Genomic DNA, 18,390 nt, shown 5'->3' with positions numbered 1-18,390 from the left:
TCTTGACCCTGTATAAATAAATCATCCCAAATGTTCTAATTCTGCCCTAGAACTCGCCTATTGAACCTGTCATTACTTACCTGTTTCTTGATATGCTGGATGGCATCTTATTTTTGGGACATATTTCCTCTTGAAACTGAGAATTAACACCTTCCCCCATTCATCTATCCTTAGGAGTGTTGTTGAGGTGTCTTTTTGACTTGTACGATTTTAGGAGCTCCCTGTGCCCACAACACTATTGGTAAGCTACAATACCTACAGTGATCCAAAGTCAGAGAAGGACATAAATAGACTGCTGCAAAGGGCATTGGTTCGTTGCCTCTTTTGCTTTACCAGGGCAGTCCCTGGCCCACATGGAGCACAGAGGTGCCCCTGCTTTCTGATCCCTGGCCCACTTCAAGCTGGAGCAGAGATGAACCCTTGTTCCTCCTGTTCTTGAGGCAGTCATTTTATCTATTTTATGCCTGTAGTTGCTTCCTTGCTATTCTTTGGTGACTAGTGACATGCGTTCTACAGATTTGCACTCCAGCATGCCATCTGCCATGCTCTGGTAAACCTGCTGGCATAGAGAGGAGCCATCCCTCTTCCTGGGGGCAGGCTTGGACTGGCCTAGCAGCAATGGGGCAGTGTTAGAAAGGAGGGCCACAAAAGCCAGTCTGATGGAATGTTTGTGCCTGTATGGGCTGGGTTGGTGGCCAAGGCTAGCCGGTTTCATAATGCATTACTACTGAAAAGCGGAAACAAATGAGGGGATCATTTGCTGGGCTGGGGCAGCAGTGAAATCTGAATGTGGGCAAGTAAGTTTGGAAGATTGTGAGAAACAGGAAGACAAAGATAAATTTCCTCTAGGTGCTACTATCAAGCTCCTGAATTAGCAAATTGTGTGCATGAGCTACGTTTGCTTTTTGGCCCTTGGGTGGGGGTCTCCTGTCCCAGCCCCCCCCCTACCTGTGATGATTTTTCCAAATCTTGGATGAGTCACTTTTGTGACTCCCCAGATCATGGTGGAAATGTAGTTTCCATGTGAACATGCTCTTGCAAGATAGGTAGAACATGCAAAAGGAAAGTCAAAATGGCATGCCTACTACTATTGAAGTTGGACTCTGCAATAGACCCAATTGGTGACCAGGCAGATTGTGTGTAACACTGGCTGAAACTAAAAACTCATATTTTCTGCGGACAGATGGACTGTGGGACAGGTAAGTTCTTCTAAAACATTTCCCATCACCATCCTAACTTCCTGTCTGAAATTTCCCTCTTCTTTGACACCACTGTGCTTCAGCTCTCTTCCACTTGGAAAATGGGCAGCCAGGCAGTGTTTGTGGGTGTTTATTTAAAAAGAATAAAATCCAAAGTGAAGGCATTAAAATGCTCCTGCTTAGGCATTTCATTGGGGTTACATTAAGTCCATCTATGGACGAAGAAAAAAAAGCTGTTGATCAGCGCTCTTGCTAGGTTTATTATACATAAATATTGTTGTTTAGAAGTAGAGTGAGTTTTATTTATTTATTTATTTTTTAACAATAAATGTTCACCACCTATGTGCTTGCTCTGGTTACTTGAGGTGTCTCACAGGGCTGTCTTGTTGCAGCTGTCCAGCAGACCAAACTAGCTCTATGCTAATGCTACAAATGTTGTTGTCACAAGAAACTTACTCCTATTGGCTTTGTCACTGTTTGCGTTCATTGTGCCTTCAGAATGTGTAATTTTATGTGTCATCATGTGATCCTTGATAACAGATAGTCCCTGTGGATTAGTGAAACCCAGGCTCCGGCACTGCCTTCTCCTTTACAGTGTGTGATGGAATAATCTGGGAGTAAAAGAGGTAAAAATAGGTCAAGAATATTTTGTGCATTGAGCCATGTTGTCCACAACTTCTACTTATTGTAGGGAGAGGATCCACTGATACCCGAGTGTGGATTTTGTTTCACGCCTTTTTCAGGGGATGTGGTTTGTGTAACGGTCTATGTCCTGAAAAGACTTGGAGTTGGAATGAAGGAGAAATGGTTTGCATGTTTGAGATGACTTAAGAGTCCCAATCTTCCAATGAAGTAAGGGCATCCTCAGATTAGAAGTTGAAGATCAGAGAGGATGAGGTTCAAGGTCCCTTCTTGAACAGATCACTTATTGACAATATTGGTGGAAAAAGATTGCTGGTGACCATGAACTCGCAAGGCTTCTATAATGAGAGGGGGCCTTGAGGAGTTGTTTCATTCCAGTGACAGAAATGCAGCTTTAGGAGTCGTCACAGAATGCGATGGGGTCAGTGAGACTGCTGACCCCTCCCCACTCTGTGACGAAGTGTCACAGATTTAACACTTGCCCTGGGCACTTCAGGGCTTAAACCTGAAGCGCCCAGGGCGAGTGTCAATGGGTGACGCTTTCCTCGTCACCCTGGGAGGGCCTCGAGGCACCTTTGCTGAGCCAAGGAGGTCACGCCCATAGGAGCTGTGACCTCCTCAGCCCAGCAAAGTTCAGCTCAGGCAGCCAGGAGTCTGCGCAAATCGTGCATGTCTGCTCCTGGCTGCCTGACCTGAACATGAAGAGTGTCTGTCAGGCTGACCTTTGTTAAGCCTGACAGACACTCTTCATGGGGGGCAAAAGGTGGGGGGGGCGTGGCCCCTCCGCCCTAAAGGACGGGCCGCCACTGCCGTAGTGTTATGCTGCACTGCGAGCCTGCACACCAGGCTGTATCTATATCCAAGGTGGGCAAGCACCCTTTCCCCGTGGACGTCTATGGTTTCAGGATAGAATCTGAGACAATGGTTTTGACGTGAGAGAGTCATCTTTCTATATAACTACGCTACACAAGCCTACTCTAAGTGGGGGAGAGTGGATTGAAAAAGAATAAATGCAAAGGTTGTGATGGAGAACTATGGGGAAGTGTGGGAATGTGGGGAGGAGCACAGTATTAGGGGGGTGAACCAGAGGGAATCTAGTGATCTTTATATAAAAATGGTTCTGGATGTAAATTTAGCCAGTTGGAGAAGGGGATTTTAATAACCACATGGATAGGGTGCGTGTGGGGAGGGGGGGGGGTGGTGGTGAAATTATCAGACCTGCACTCAGTGGGATTGAAAGAAGGAGCTCAGTCTTGAGACACCTATAGAGAGACCGCGATGCAGATCTGCAGTAAGTACCTCCAGATGTGCTCAGATAGGTCCATTCTTGGTTATTCTGGGTGGACAGTCTGCCATGAAGGAGCGGGGAGCAGATCTAACAAGCGTCTCCCTCAGTGCAAGTGGTGGGTTTGATGGGAGAGGTGGAGGAAGTAGGAGGGAGAGACTGCAGTAAAGAAGCAGGAGACCGTAAGGGGAGAGTAGAGTGATTGCAAGGGAATAGGATAGAAACCAGAACTGAGTTGGGTAGGAAGAAGTAGAGTGGTTGTCAAGTGGTAGGGACATAAAAGAAAGATGTGACGGCATCTGTAGGCCAGTATTGGGGAATCATTGAGTGGAATAAAGGCACACGTGGGACGAGAAGACTTACAATATGGTTTTTGGCAGTTACACATAAGAGCATGAGAGTATGGAACTTTGACCAGGTGTGTTGCAACTTATCTAATAATTACACATTGTATCACCACAATGAACCATGTAAGCAACCTTTTTTTTTTTTTTTTTTTTTAAGTACAAAAAGTATAGTGAAGCGGAAGGGATATCCGTATCGGTTTTAACCACAATCATCCTATACTCTGGCAATTAAGTTGGAAACTGTGGACTCAAACAATACATTACCGGGCCGGTGATGGTAATATTTCTGCTCCAGTTACTCAATAGAAATGTTTGCGCCCTTATTGGCCACTGTCTGAAAGAATACTGTTACTAGACTAGTTTTCAAATGGATGCCAACTAGCCTAGTAGAAAATGAATGTCTGTTTCCCAGGGTGATGACACTTTCTGTTCTGTTTGCAGCTCTGGTGGTACGCTTCCTCACTAAACGCTTTATTGGAGATTACGAAGCAAACACGGGTAAGATTTTTATTTAGTGTAACATTCATGTCACCAAGTAATGTTTGCAGCAACTTTCTGTTACTTTTAAGGATCACTATCACCTGCTCCTTGCTTCAACCTTCTCCAAAATGAGCCCTGGTTCATATGTATACTGTTTTTAATTTTGTGCTTCATACTGCACTGTTTCTAAGCGCTATAAAAACAATTGTTAGTATTACCCAATTGAGTAAGAGCACACGTAACAAATGAGATGTTTGTGGGTCCACACAATGAAATTGCAAACATTTATTTCCATTTTATGTTGCCTTTTGTGCATCCTTGTGGCACACATTCAGTCTTCTGTGGGCTTCTTATGTTTTTGAAACTGGACTCAAAAAAACCTTAATTTGTGTTCTTGTTTCCGAGAGAAGGTTTCAGAGTTCTAAATGCTCTGCTAGATGGTTTCTTTGTCATAACCTAAAACCAAGAGATTGTATAGAATGGATGATATACGCATTGTCATTGTGTTCTCTATTGTTTAGTTCGGCTGTTTGTGTACATTTTAGGGAATCTGTAACACCAGGTCTAATAGAGTTGGCCTCGGCTCCACACCGAGGAGGATCTCTCGCTCTCACCTCGTGTCATTAGCTGTATAGTGTATCTGTATACACCCGTAGAGTGCTTGCATTGGAATGCATAAAGGACTATTTTATATCTCACTCAATTGTTGAACATTTAAATTATTTATCTTTAATGTAGTCGATACACAAAACAATCATTTTTTATATATATTTTTTTCAAATGCATTGAGCTTTTAAAAAAATATTCTAGTCGGGGGCTCAAAATGTTATTGGATTTGTCAGTGCTTGTTTTATTTACTTAATATTCTGTAAAATGGTGACACTTCAAACTCTAGGAGCTGCCTAAAAGCAAGGCTGTGGGGCTATTACGGATACAATTCTTTCCCTTGCAACCACTGACCCTGCTGAGACTCTGTTGGCTTTCACAGAGGAGCGTAGGTTGATCCCACAAGGCTCTTTCAGAGGGACCAGCAAGAAGCGGATCCTCAGGCATTCTCTGGCACAGTGAGTGTCAAAGGTGTTAACTGAAGGTTATCACTTGTTTTAACCAGTAGCCCTGCGGTCCAGCTCCCACCTAAATGCCCGCTTCTTATCTCATTCATAACATGTCACTGTTTCAAAGACATGAACACATGTTATGGTAGCATTCGGGCAAAAGAACACAGAAATGTTCACAGGTGTGTGTTGTCATTAAGGCTGACTCCAGTAAATCCCCATGGCATTCTCCTAGGTGTCGTCCTTGCATCCTTACTTTCCTTTTAAAGTCTGTTTAGTTTTACATCCACCCCAGGATGCCTTTTATGGCTGTCTGTGGTCATTCACCCCCTCCATCTTCTAACTCTTTCTCGGTCCTCCCTGTTTGTTCCCCACATTCTCCACTCTGCACAGTGCTCTGTTTCTTTCTAGCTTCATTAGCCCTATGTTAGTCCTTATCAGTGAAAGTCTTCCCATTGGTCATTTCTGGCTTCCTCCTCTTGAGACATCTGCCAAACTAAATTGTTTTGTGGGTAGATACTGGCAGATAGCCGTGCAGTTATTGAATTACTGTGATGCAGGCACCTATGTTGGAGTTTGGTTTGAAGTCCCTAAACCAACAACCAGAGGTGGCAGCTCTCATGTTTAAGAGAAGCTAAGTAGAAAAATAGAGATTCATCTATTGCGGGAGATTGAAACACTCCAAAATTCACTGACCTCCCGCCTTAAAAATATCGATGGATTGTAGTGCAATCGCACCTAAGTAGGGCAGTACTAATGGACTTAGGGAGCTTTGTACCAAGACAGCGGTGCAAAAAGATCTGATTTCTATTGGGTGGAAGGGCTCGCCGAGGAAATGATTGGAACCCAGTATAAGGTCATATTGCTGATGGACCCAGCTCCTGACCCGAGATCCTACCTTTTGAGGTTATGTCACTCAGAATCCCTCCAGGTCATTAGACACTGGTTCCAGATCTGATAGCATGATGCATTTTGGGAGGAGTCTTCCTTGTTTTGTTTCCATTGAACTAATTAGTCTAACCCACCTAAAATCGGTGATTTATAGGTGAAAAGTTCAGGGCTGGAGCCAGTGTCCATTTTGACCTGGAGTCAGGTGGTTGCCCTACTTCACGCGTATGTAAGAGGTTGTTAAAGTGGAAAAACAAGATGATAGGAGGTTGTACTTGTGACTGAAATACTGAATTTTTGTACGTAGATGTGCTCTACATACTGGTTTGTTAGTCATTTGTAATGCAGTTAAAGAATATTTAACAATGAGCGGATATTAAATTAATGGCCATTAATGTGCTTTACGATGTCGAGTCCTAGGTTTAAGATAACACTGGAAATGTTTTAAAATTATACTTGAAATGTACAGCGTGTCAGGCACATTTTAAAGTTTTACTGCTGTATTATGGTAACATTTAAAGGCTTGCTCAGTCTAATAAAACACTTATTTAATCATAAAAAAGACTAACCATTGAAGGTTATAGATGTTCTTTTGTGAAAACCGAATACAGGCATCTTTAATTAGCTTTCTTGGTTGCCTTCTGTTTTCAGCCTTTGGTTTTTGGGTATTCCAACCCTGCACTTCATCCTTTTTCACCTAGCTACAAAGTTGATCCTGTTTTCTCAATGTGTCCATTTTATCCTCTGTTCATATACTCGCTCTTCTGCGCTTTACCTGCATTCCCGGGCTGGTGTCATAACTGTGGTGGTATTTGGCCATCCTGATGGTGTTTGACTGCAAATGTCCGGCTGCTGACGGTGGTTGAGGGGGGAGAAGGATGGGAATTGAGGTTGTGACCTACACGTGTAACAAACGCCCAACAGAGCCCCCCAAGGCTTGAAAATACCTATAAATAATAACTCTACAACCTCACTGTGGCAGGGGGACGAACCAGGAAACAAAGGACTCAGCCAGCCCAAAGTGACTCCTCAACAGGAAGAAGTGTGCGGCAGAGCCCGAGTTGACTCTGAAGAGGATTGAAGGAGCCGTGTTGATGTGAAGTGGTGGACCACCTGGAAGGAAGGTGGAGAAACAAGGAGATAGAACTGCAGATGCGGGGACGCTGAGGACGAGGCCAGTGAGAGAAGCAAGAATGTCTGAGTCCAGAGTGGAGGCAGCGCGGAGGTGGGATGGAATTAGCAGAGCAAGGAGTCGTCGGTGGGTAAACCTTCATGTGCTTGCCCAGCCCCCTGATGGAGAGATGCCATAGGCCCCTGGTTGCCTCGGTTCACGGGCCAATCCATGGCTCAATGCAAGTGCCTGGGAAATAGTGGGACTCTGAAACTGGGTGGGAAGCGAAATGCCACTATATGAAGAGGGAGCGATGATATAATTGAGCACATAGGTGTAGCGTAGGGATGTGGGGGAGACATTGGCAAGGATAGTCTGGTGAGTGGTATGATTGAAGTCCACTGGAAAAGTGGTGGCACTAAGTGATCTTCTTCATAAATACTCCTAAGAGTAGCTATCTCTGAACCTGCCCAGGGGATGAACCATAAAACCTCCTGAATGTGGCAGTACCAAAGACCAGATGAGCCCGCGCAGAACACTGATGCATTTCAATGAGAAGGAACAAGAGATAAAAAGTCACACTAGATGAGCAAGTTCAGAGAAAATTCGAATTATTGTGAACAATCTAGTTGGAGAAATTTGTAGACATTGAAACATGGAGGACTTTCCTGTAAATAAAATATTATACCTGATTTTCCACAAATGAAGAGTCTGAGGGTATTGATTGGGACACTCACTAAAGTGGGCAAAGCTTCCAAATGTAGTGTAGCAGCTCTTCAAGTGGCCAAAGCAGCTTCTCCCATCATCTGAATGGTTCTATTTCCTGAAGCCTCAACATCTCCCAAATGCTGCCCTGTGCATCACATTCAGAGTTCAGGTCTTAGACTGTCTGACTAGGTGTGACACCTAGCATGCAAAGAGCGAGAGAACTACAGACCTCCAAATGTGAGTCTTGCTTGCAGTGAGTGAGACTTGAGATCCCTGTGGCTGTGCTCTGTCATCTCTATGCCTACTGCTGTGTCTGCAGGGAGAGCTTGAAGGAAGAACTACTGCATTGGAAGTAGCATAAGATGGTTGAAGTTTGTTTACATTACGTAAGCCTACTATCACATGAGTATTTCCATTGAAAGTCTGGAATGGAATCGAGAACATGCGATATAAATTTACAAATGGGCTATAATGAACAGATGCCAGTCTCTTCTCATGGTAAATGTGCGAGAAGACCTTGGCCAGACTGAGGCCAACCTATTCAGCCAGTGCTGACTCCAGATCTTCACTTCGTGTCGGCTTCAGATCGAGGCTCTACTTTTACTAGAATGGTTAAGGAGAACTTGGAGTGAATAACACAAGGTAATATAATGGAGACTCATCTTAAAATGTGTGCAATAATACTAAGGCTTTAGAGGGTTTGAAACTAGCACGAAAACATAATAGCAATTGATTAATAAAATGTAACTGCGCATGGTATAGTACACAAGTGTTTGTCTGTTCAAAGAATACATATATACACTAAGGCATATATGCAAGTGGTCCGCGTTTTCAAGGGCCTTCGGCGAAGAGCCCCGGGAGCCCTCCCCTTACTGCTGTCTATTAGACTTCTGGCATCTACACTCTGATAGCTCATTGGTCTCTTTTATCCATAGAGTGTGTTTTATACTCCATACTCTTGCTGACTATGGATATCTTCCACCCTCCCTCCCCCCCACCACACACACACTCCTCCTTCCCCTGGCCTTTCACACTCTAGACATTTTCTCCTATGGTTGGTGCTCCTTAGCTTCTTTTTTTTCTTTTCTTCATGCTTTGTGTTAACAAAAATGATTTCTGTTCTGGACATCCCTTGAGTCCGAAGGCGAAGGGCACCTGGGAGAAGCATCACAAGTCTGTTGGCTGAGCATCTTCTTCTTGCCCCGTTTTCCATGTTCCTTCGCCAAGCTGCAGATTTTTTTTCCACTATCTCTGAATAATTGCCTTCTAAATGTGTCTTGTCTCCTTTTTTTTTATTTTTAATGTTTTCTGTGTGTGAATTCTGTTGCTCGAAATATGATTGCTTTCCAGCTTGATGATTTTTTTTTTTTTTTAGTGCAGTGCATAGCTTTTTTTTTTTTTTTTTTCCACCAGCACTGTTCTCATTTTCACGGTAATGGTAGATCTTCATCCCTGTTGGCTATCTTGGTGCTGGTGAGCCTATTAGCCCTGTTATTGGAACAAAAGAGCCTTGTACAGACATCTGGAAGTGGTGGCAGTTATGATGACCTCATATCCAAGGGGTGGGCATTCCAGATTGACGTGGGTTGGACTGAAAAGCATCCATTGGACGTTTGAGGAACACATCTTGAGAAGGGACTTCTGATGTCTATAAATCCCAGCAAAGATGTTTTAATGGGTAACACTGTGGACTGCATCTTCCTGCTGTTGGCATCTGCCCTCCTGGGATACAGGGCATTTCTGGTCCCCTCCGCATCAGGTAGTTGGCACCTGTTCTTGATGTGGCAAGAAAGGCAAAACATGCTGGTGGTTCTCTCTACGTCTTTCCTCATAGGCCAATAACCGAAGTGCCAGGGTCTACTTTTAGTGGGTTTTTGGAAAGCATAATTTCGAAAAAGAAATAATGACTAATCCGATTAATTTAAGAGCAGTTGTAAGTCGGACACTTGTACTCTACCAAAAATGATGCATTTTCCTTGGCCCCAGGCCAGTCGATATCTACCCAGGAGATTCTTACAAATGCCTGAGAAAAGCATAATTACAGTACCAACTCACATATCCGTATGCCTTCCTCCCACAATAGCTGCCTGCAAAGATCCCAGAGCTCTAATGAAGCACTAGAATGTTCACCTAGTTCACGGAAAGTGCCTGCAGTGGGAGACCTGATGAGAAGGAGCTTTAGAATCCTTCTCTTTCCTGTTCTGAGGGCTGAATATCTACATTAAAAGTGTTTAGCACTACTACCTCAGGATTGTGAAAGTAGTCACCCAATAAAATTCCTTTCACTATGTTTTTATTATAGTTTTCAAGCGATCCACATCTTGTGTAGTCTACAACAGTTTCTACTATATTTTTAAAAAGCAGCCACAATGTTCTGCCTGATGTACAGTGTCACTTACTTTAAAACGTTTTGAATAATTACTTTTAAATATACTCCTATATAAGGTATGTAATGCAACATTTTTCATAGAAAGTAAGTATATATTTTAAACATACACTAAAATAATTTTGAAGCCAGTGCAAACTCCTGCTGGGCGTTACATTTACTAACAAACATGAAGTTTGTGTGTGTGTGTGGGAGGGTGAGGGGGTAATTAAAAAGACAATTTAAATGTCCAACTAGCAACTCATTTGAGGGATCTCACTGTCCATACAACACAAACCTGTTCTTTTTAAATATGACATGAGTCTGCAAATGATTTCCTGCACCTCCAATATCTACTGCCACAAATTTAGATGAAAGATTAAAAAGCCTTCCATATCTATTGAAACGTTACCATTTTAAAATTGGGGAGCTATTTAATCCAGAGAGGATGGGTTGCAGAGAAAGCAGATATACAAAGGGATGCTAGACCGAAGTGGGGATCTCTCTTGTTAACTGTTTTCAGAAATAAACAATATATGTATGCCACAAAAACTAAAAATCTGTACTTGCCCTCACATATTTTAATCAGCTGGTTTAATATCTGCATTAACACATCAAGGCTCATTTGCGTCAGGCTGTTACAGTGAATACCCCCTGTTCAGCAACATCCATTTTGCCAGTCATGAATATAGAAAGGTAGCAGTCCAGTTTATTAGAAATCTGTGGTGAAGCTATAGTAGGCCTTTGGAGAATTAACTTACAGGTTGCTGCTACTGGTGAAAGTATGTGTTACACTCAGCCTCCCAGACGTATTTCTAACATGAATGAGGAAGATGTGTGAGAATTCATAGAAAATGTTTTATAATTTTAGCATTCTAGAGTGCTAACAGAATTTTCTGTGACAAAATAAAACCCAACATTTTGTCCATTTGGTGCATTTCTCTCCTTTGGAAAAAGTTTTAAATTCTAAAGAGTCTGTACTAGCAACATGGCGTTGTGCATGGTGTGTTGTACTTTTGAACATAGAATGTCAGTGCTCTAGTTCTCAACTGACCGTTGCGTCTCCTGTGGGAAGTATGTTTTACTCCGCATGTCATTTGCCTCTCATGGCTTAGGAATATTGTTGTGTGTTTATAGACAATGTCTCCCTATTTTAGCTTCTGGAACACTTGCCATTATTTCTGAGAAAATCACGCGAGTCAACCATTTCCTCTCAAACGTAGTTCATCAAATCCCGGCCGTGGTTCTGCATTTTTCACTTGGTGAAACCACTTTAGAACTCACCACAATCCCCAAAATGTGTATGTCACCATTAACAAATGGTTTCTGTTTGTTACTAAAGTGTGTGTGTGTGTTTTTTTTTTTTGTTTTTTTTTTTAAAGCACCCTTTCTATATACACCTCTTTCTAAGACTCAAAACCAGGTGTTCTCTACAGTGGGACAAAAAATGCAGAGCCTCATAACCAAAAACAAAACCCAACATCTGTGCTTCTTACATACCTCTACCTAAATAGTCTCATGAAAACACAATGGTTTGAATCCCAACCCAAACTTTAAGGGTCTTATTAGTAGCAGTATTACCCAAGGTAGAGGGCACTATCCGAGCACTGGCTGGGCCTTGACGTTGTCTCTGTAACCTCTGACTCCTCGCCGGTGATTACCTACCTGAGAGTGATAATATTGCATAATTATCACATAATGCCAATTCAATGGCAAATCCTAGAGCTACATATAAAGAACTGTAGAACATGAGAAGACCATTGACTTGCAGGTGGAAGCTATGTAGTATATTGTACATGGCCAGACTCCTGTCTTCGACTGCTAACTTTTCATCGTGTGTGGTGTCATCTACCCCTGTGTGGTGCTCTCTGACCATCTATGCCGCTGTATCTTTGTATAATGCTCTGTTACGATGTCTGAGGGTTGTAGGACCCGAGTAGGGGGCTGGAGTTTGAGCTGATTTCTATCTATTGTTCATGGTGGTGCATCTGTGCCTCTTTGTATTTAGGAACCTGGGTAGTGTAGGTCTTCTTCATAATGTACAAGTGACCCCCTAGGACACATCACATCTTTGTAGGACCTAAACCACCATTGACCGGCCACACTGACACCGATGCCCATATTAGTCATGTGAGGGTTCGTTCAATGTGAAAATCAATCTTTCAGATTGTTCCTGGATTCTACAACGTCAAGGCATTTCATGTCAGGACAGCAGCTGCAGAACTTTGCTTTTGCGGACCTGTCATGTTCAAACATGGACCTGCAGTCACATACATTAAGTGATGAAAGATGAAGTAAGATTTGTTTAGGTACCTCTCAATCTCTGAAAGGGATGTTAAGTGTCTTCTGCATGGGAGGATTTGGATTCAAAACTAAGGACTTAGGAGGCATTTTTGATTCACCATATGCAGTTAAGATTAGGTGATGAAGGCAAAGAGATGCCTGCGTGGGTGCAGAGTCTCTTGTAGAGTTGTATTTGCAGCTGGAATTGTGCTTAACAAGTTGAGAGCCTGGCACTGGGGCTGTGCATACTTTGATTAGGTGAGCATCCTGTTGCATGGAGCTCCTTGTAGGGTATACCTGTAGTTTACGGCAGTGGTGTAGTGAAACTTGTGGCCACCTCCACCCCCCTCCGTAAAACCCATGGAGGGGTCCCCCTCTGGACTCACTCAGGAGCCGTTGGGGCTGTGCTGAAGGAGCCCCCTTGGAGCCCTTGCACCACAGGGGGTGCGGGGCCTTTGTTACACCACTGGTTTAGAGTCATTCCATTGACTGTGCCTAAGTGTAGGAGGCTGGCCTGGCTTGTAGTGGGTACCAAGGGGTACTTACACTCTGTACCAGGTCCAGTTATCCCTTATTAGTGTAGAAGAGGTGTTTCTAGCAGCTTAGGCTGATAGAAGGTAGCTATAGCAGAGCAGCTTAGGCTGAACTAGGAAACATGCAAAGCTCCTACTATACCACTGGTGTCATATGCACAATATCATAAGAAAACACAATACACAGATATACTAAAAATAAAGGTACTTTTATTTTTATGACAATATCCCAAAAGTATCTCAGTGAGTACCCTCAGTATGAGGATGCCAAATATACACAAGATATATGTACACAATACCAAAAATATGCAGTAATAGCAAAAGGAAGTAATGCAAGCAGTGTAAAGTTACAATGTATTGCAATAGGAGCACATAGGTATAGGGGCAACACAAACCGTATATACCAAAAGTAGAATGCGAATAACGTATGGACCCCAAACCTATGTGAGCTTGTAGAGGGTCGCTGGGACTGTAAGAAGACAGTGAGGGTTAGAAAAATAGCCCACCCCAAGACCCTGAAAAGTAGGTGTAAAGTGCACCTATAACCCCCAGAGAGCACAGAAGTCGTGATAGGGGGTTTCTGCAAGGAAGACCAACACCAGCAAAGCAACAACAGTGGATTTCCGGACCTGAGTACCTGTGAAACCAGGGGACCAAGTCCAAAAGTTGCGACAATGTCGAGAGTGGGCAGATGCCCAGGGAATGCCAGCTGAGGGTGCAAAGAAGCTGCCACCGGATGGTAAAAGCGGTGGATTCTGCAAGAACGAAGAGAGCTAGAAACTTCTTCTTTGGAGGATGGATGTCCCACGTCGTGTAGAAGATTGCAGAGGTGTTCCCACACAGAAAGACCGCAAACAAGCCTTGCTAGCTGCAAGGGTCGCAGTTAGGGTTTTTGGATGCTGCTGTGGCCCAGGAGGGACCAGGATGTCGCCAATTGCGTGAGGAGACAGAGGGGGCGCCCAGCAAGATAGCGAGCCCTCACAGAAGCAGGCAGCACCCGCAGAAGTGCCGGAACAGGCACTACGAAGAGGAGTGAACCGGAGCTCACCCGAAGTCACAAAAGGAGATCCCACGACGCCGGAGGACAACTCAGGAGGTTGTGCTCTGCGGGTTAGAGTGTCGGGGAACCAGGCTTGGCTGTGCACAAAGGAAATCCTGGAAGAGTGCACAGGAGCTGGAGCAGCTGTAAATCACGCGGTACCCAGCAATGCAGTCTAGCGTGGGGAGGCAAGGACTTACCTCCACCAAACTTGGACTGAAGAGTCCCTGGACTGTGGGACTCACTTGGACAGAGTTGCTGAGTTCCAGGGACCACGCTCGTCGTGCTGAGAGGGGACCCAGAGGACCGGTGATGCAGTCTTTTGTTGCCTGCGGTTGCAGGGGGAAGATTCCGTCGACCCACGGGAGATTTCTTCGGAGCTTCTAGTGCAGAGGAGGCAGACTACCCCCACAGCATGCACTACCAGGAAAACAGTCGAGAATGCGGCAGGATCAGCGATACAAGGTTGCAGCAGTCGTCTTTGCTACTTTGTTGCGGTTTTGCAGGAGTCCTGAGCAGTCAGCGGTCGATTCCTTGGCAGAAGGTGAAGAGAGATATGCAGAGGAACTCTGAGCTCTTGCATTCGTTATCTAAAGAATTCCCCAAAGCAGAGACCCTAAATAGCCAGAAAAGGAGGTTTGGCTACCTAGGAAGGAGGATAAGCTAGCAACACGGGTAAGAGCCTATCAGGAGGAGTCTCTGACGTCACCTGCTGGCACTGGCCACTCAGAGCAGTCCAGTGTGCCAGCAGCACCTCTGTTTCCAAGATGGCAGAGGTCTGGAGCACACTGGAGGAGCTCTGGGCACCTCCCCTGGGAGGTGCAGGTCCGGGGAGTGGTCACTCCCCTTTCCTTTGTCCAGTTTCGTGCCAGAGCAGGGCTGAGGGATCCCTGAACCGGTGTAGACTGGCTTATGCAGAGATGGGCACCATCTGTGCCCATCAATGCATTTCCAGAGGCTGGTGGAGGCTACTCCTCCCCAGCCCTGACACCTTTTTCCCTCTCTCTGAGGAAGTCCTTTGTTCTGCCTTCCTGGGCCAGGCCTGGCTGGACCCCAGGAGGGCAGAAACCTGTCTGAGGGGGTTGGCAGCAGCAGCAGCTGCAGTGAAACCCCGGGAAAGGCAGTTTGTCAGTACCCGGGTCTGTGCTAGAGACCCGGGGATCATGGAATTGTCTCCCGCATTGGGGTGACAATTCCATGATCTTAGACATGTTACATGGCCATGTTCGGAGTTACCATTGTGACGCTATACATAGGTAGTGACCTATGTATAGTGCACGCGTGTAATGGTGTCCCCGCACTCACAAAGTCCTGGGAATTTGCCCTGAACGATGTGGGGGCACCTTGGCTAGTGCCAGGGTGCCCACACACTAAGTAACTTAGCACCCAACCTTCACCAGGTGAAGGTTAGACATATAGGTGACTTATAAGTTACTTAAGTGCAGTGTAAAATGGCTGTGAAATAATGTGGGCATTATTTCACTCAGGCTGCAGTGGCAGGCCTGTGTAAGAATTGTCAGAGCTCCCTATGGGTGGCAAAAGAAATGCTGCAGCCCATAGGGATCTCCTGGAACCCCAATACCCTGGGTACCTCAGTACCATATACTAGGGAATTATAAGGGTGTTCCAGTATGCCAATGTGAATTGGTGAAATTAGTCACTAGCTTGTTAGTGACAATTTAGAAAGCAGAGAGAGCATAACCACTGAGGTTCTGGTTAGCAAAGCCTCAGTGAGACAGTTAGTCATCACACAGGGAACACATACAGGGCACACTTATGAGCACTGGGGCCCTGGCTGGCAGGGTCCCAGTGACACATACACTAAAACAACATATATACAGTGAAATATGGGGGTAACATGCCAGGCAAGATGGTACTTTCCTACACTACGCGGTCACATACGTTTTTTTGAAGCTGGTATTTGCCTGCGCTATTACTTTGCATATATTTTTCGCGGAGTAGAGTTGCAGTATTTGAGTCAGGCCCACATTTTTTTTTTTCCTGGTTTTGAATTTTGGTCAGTTGATGGTCAGTTCAATCATTTGGTTCTTTTTTTTTTTTTTGTCGGAAATAGGAGGACAAAAAAAACAAACTCTGCAACCAAATATGTTGTGAACTACGAATGTTTGTGTTTGGACAGTATTTATGCGAACTGCGCACAACAATTAGTGAGTGTGCAATGCTCTTCCAATGTCTTGAATTCTTCTTCAGACATCGACATTCCACTGCTCACGAATTTTAAGCCTTTACTGCCTGACAGGATCACAGATCTCTTAATGGGTATTAAATCAGGCTCCCCTAATGATCCATGTCCACCCCAGATCCTACAGATGGTTCCGGAATTAGTCACTCCGGCTCTTGTGCCGGTCTTTCAGGAGGTGTTATCTACTGGTGTCTTCCCCCCCATCCTGGAGGGAGGCAACGGTAATCCCTCTGAAAAAGAAACCAGACCGAGCATCACATGATCTGAACAATTTACGACCGATTTCCTTACTTCCCATTTTGTCAAAAAAAATTGAGAAACATATTAACTATGATCTTTCTACTTTTCTTCATCACTCTGGCAGCTTAGATCAGTCTCAACATGGATTCCGGAAGGCCCACAGTACCGAATCAGCGTTGTTGACGACATCTGACACTATTCGCAGGTTGTTGGATGAGGGGCAGGAAGCAATTCTGGTCCTGCTGGATCTTTCTGCTGCATTTGATACCATGTCTCCTCAGATTATGGTATCTACTGTAGACTCCACCAAGCAGGGATTAGAGATTCTGCCTTTAAGATTTTAGAGTCCTTTTTGGGCCATCAACCGATTACTGTGAGCTGGGCCGACTTCAGGGCTCCTGCTTTTTGTCTGCTGTGCGGGGTCCCTCAGGTCTCGGCTCTCAGTCCTACTCTGTTTAATGTCCTTGTTTCCCCTTTGGCCAAACTGATCTGTTTGTACGTTTTTATGCCCACCTCTATGTGGATGACACCCAACTGATCATCCCGGTGTCTAGGAATAACTGGGAGGAAGTGGCTGATTGGTTTTATAACTGCATGCGTGAGATCAATAGTTGGATGGGTCAGAATTGGTTGAAGCTTAACAGTAATAAACAGAAATTGTGCTTTTCGGATCAAGTAATGAGGTGTGGACTTCCCGATGGTAGCCTTCACAGTGTGTGGAGCTTCCCTCCCCTATTGCTGCCACCAAAAATTTGGGAGTCATCTTTGATAACTGTCTGTGTTTTAAGCCTCAAGTTAACGCCATGATCAAAGCAAGCTATTGGATGTTAAAAACATTGAGGAAAATCCTCCCTTTTTTGCAGCAGGAGGAGAGTGTGAAGGTCATTCTGGCATTGGTAATGTCCATATTGGACTACTGTAACTTTCTGTTGCTGGACCTGGATAAAATGTAATTGAGAAAGCGCCAACTGATTCAAAATAATGCGGCTCGACTGATTTTAGATCTCCCTCGCTTGGCATCTGCCAGCAATAGCTTAAAACGATTGCACTGGCTTCTGGTTGTGAAGTGGATCATATTTAAAACTCTATGCCTAACGTTCAAGGCGGTACACAGAGGAGGAGTAGACTACCTAGCTGCTAGACTACAGTGGTACAGTCCATGTCGGCAACTTAGATTTTAAAACGCTCATCTGATTCAAATTTATCGCACTCAAAGGGCGAAATTTGGCAATAAAGCGTTTACAGTGGCGGCTGCTAAGCACTGGAACTCGCTCCCTTGGGACATTAGGAAAGAGGACAACTTCCTGACTTTCAGGAGGTTGGTGAAAACCTGGCTGTTTCCTCGTTAATTGGCTGTTTCTGCTTCTGGCCCTCTTTTTCGGACTCGCACTGCACCAACTCCAGCGCTTCGATGCTAAGGCCGGAATGCACTTTAGAAATACTTAAATACAAATACAATTATCGAGTGAGCTACGCGTACTTCCTGTAAGTAACTCTATGCAGCTCCGCACAGCACTATCAAAAACCTGTTATTGGAAACATTAAAATCAGCCAGACTTACCATTAGAAAGTAGATACAAAAAGAAAATCTATGTGTCCTGGAACAAGTCAACTGGCGTTCGGAAAACGAACTCTGTAAAACTAAATAGAAGGCGCTATTCTGGAAGAGCTGGGTTGAGGCGGTTCTTCCAGTATTACGCCAATTATGGGATTAAAGTAAAGTATCTGAGATTTAAAGAATTTAGAAATGTAAACATTTCATGTTGGGATACGTTTCATTGCTCTTGGCATCCTAACAAAGTAAAATGCGAGGATTGCAAATGCGTAAACTTTTGAAATCTCGCATAAGATTCAAAGGAGGATGCAAGGCTGCTTTGGACATCTTTGCTCATGGACAGAACAGATCTAAGTTAAAGAAGCTGAACTATTTAGCCTGGATGTGACTTTTTCCTATTACAAATTTAAAAGCAGGATGTAGCTGAATACAAGATGGACAAATGACAATAAGTAAT

At 44.4% G+C, this 18,390-nt stretch overlaps 1 protein-coding gene across 1 annotated transcript in view; it reads left to right on the top strand.

The window, feature by feature from the left end:
* Positions 1-18,390, top strand: part of LOC138261644 (ras-like protein family member 11A-like) — a 216,740-nt gene that overhangs the window by 54,306 nt on the left and 144,044 nt on the right. Inside the window, exon 2 of the mRNA XM_069210803.1 lies at positions 3,915-3,971. Coding sequence (XP_069066904.1) covers positions 3,915-3,971 — 57 coding nt within the window. The remainder of the gene's footprint in view (positions 1-3,914; positions 3,972-18,390) is intronic.

Source organism: Pleurodeles waltl, chromosome 2_1 (genome assembly GCF_031143425.1).
Source record: "Pleurodeles waltl isolate 20211129_DDA chromosome 2_1, aPleWal1.hap1.20221129, whole genome shotgun sequence".
Lineage (NCBI taxonomy): Eukaryota > Metazoa > Chordata > Amphibia > Caudata > Salamandridae > Pleurodeles > Pleurodeles waltl.
This window is presented reverse-complemented; position numbering and strand designations above follow the sequence as displayed.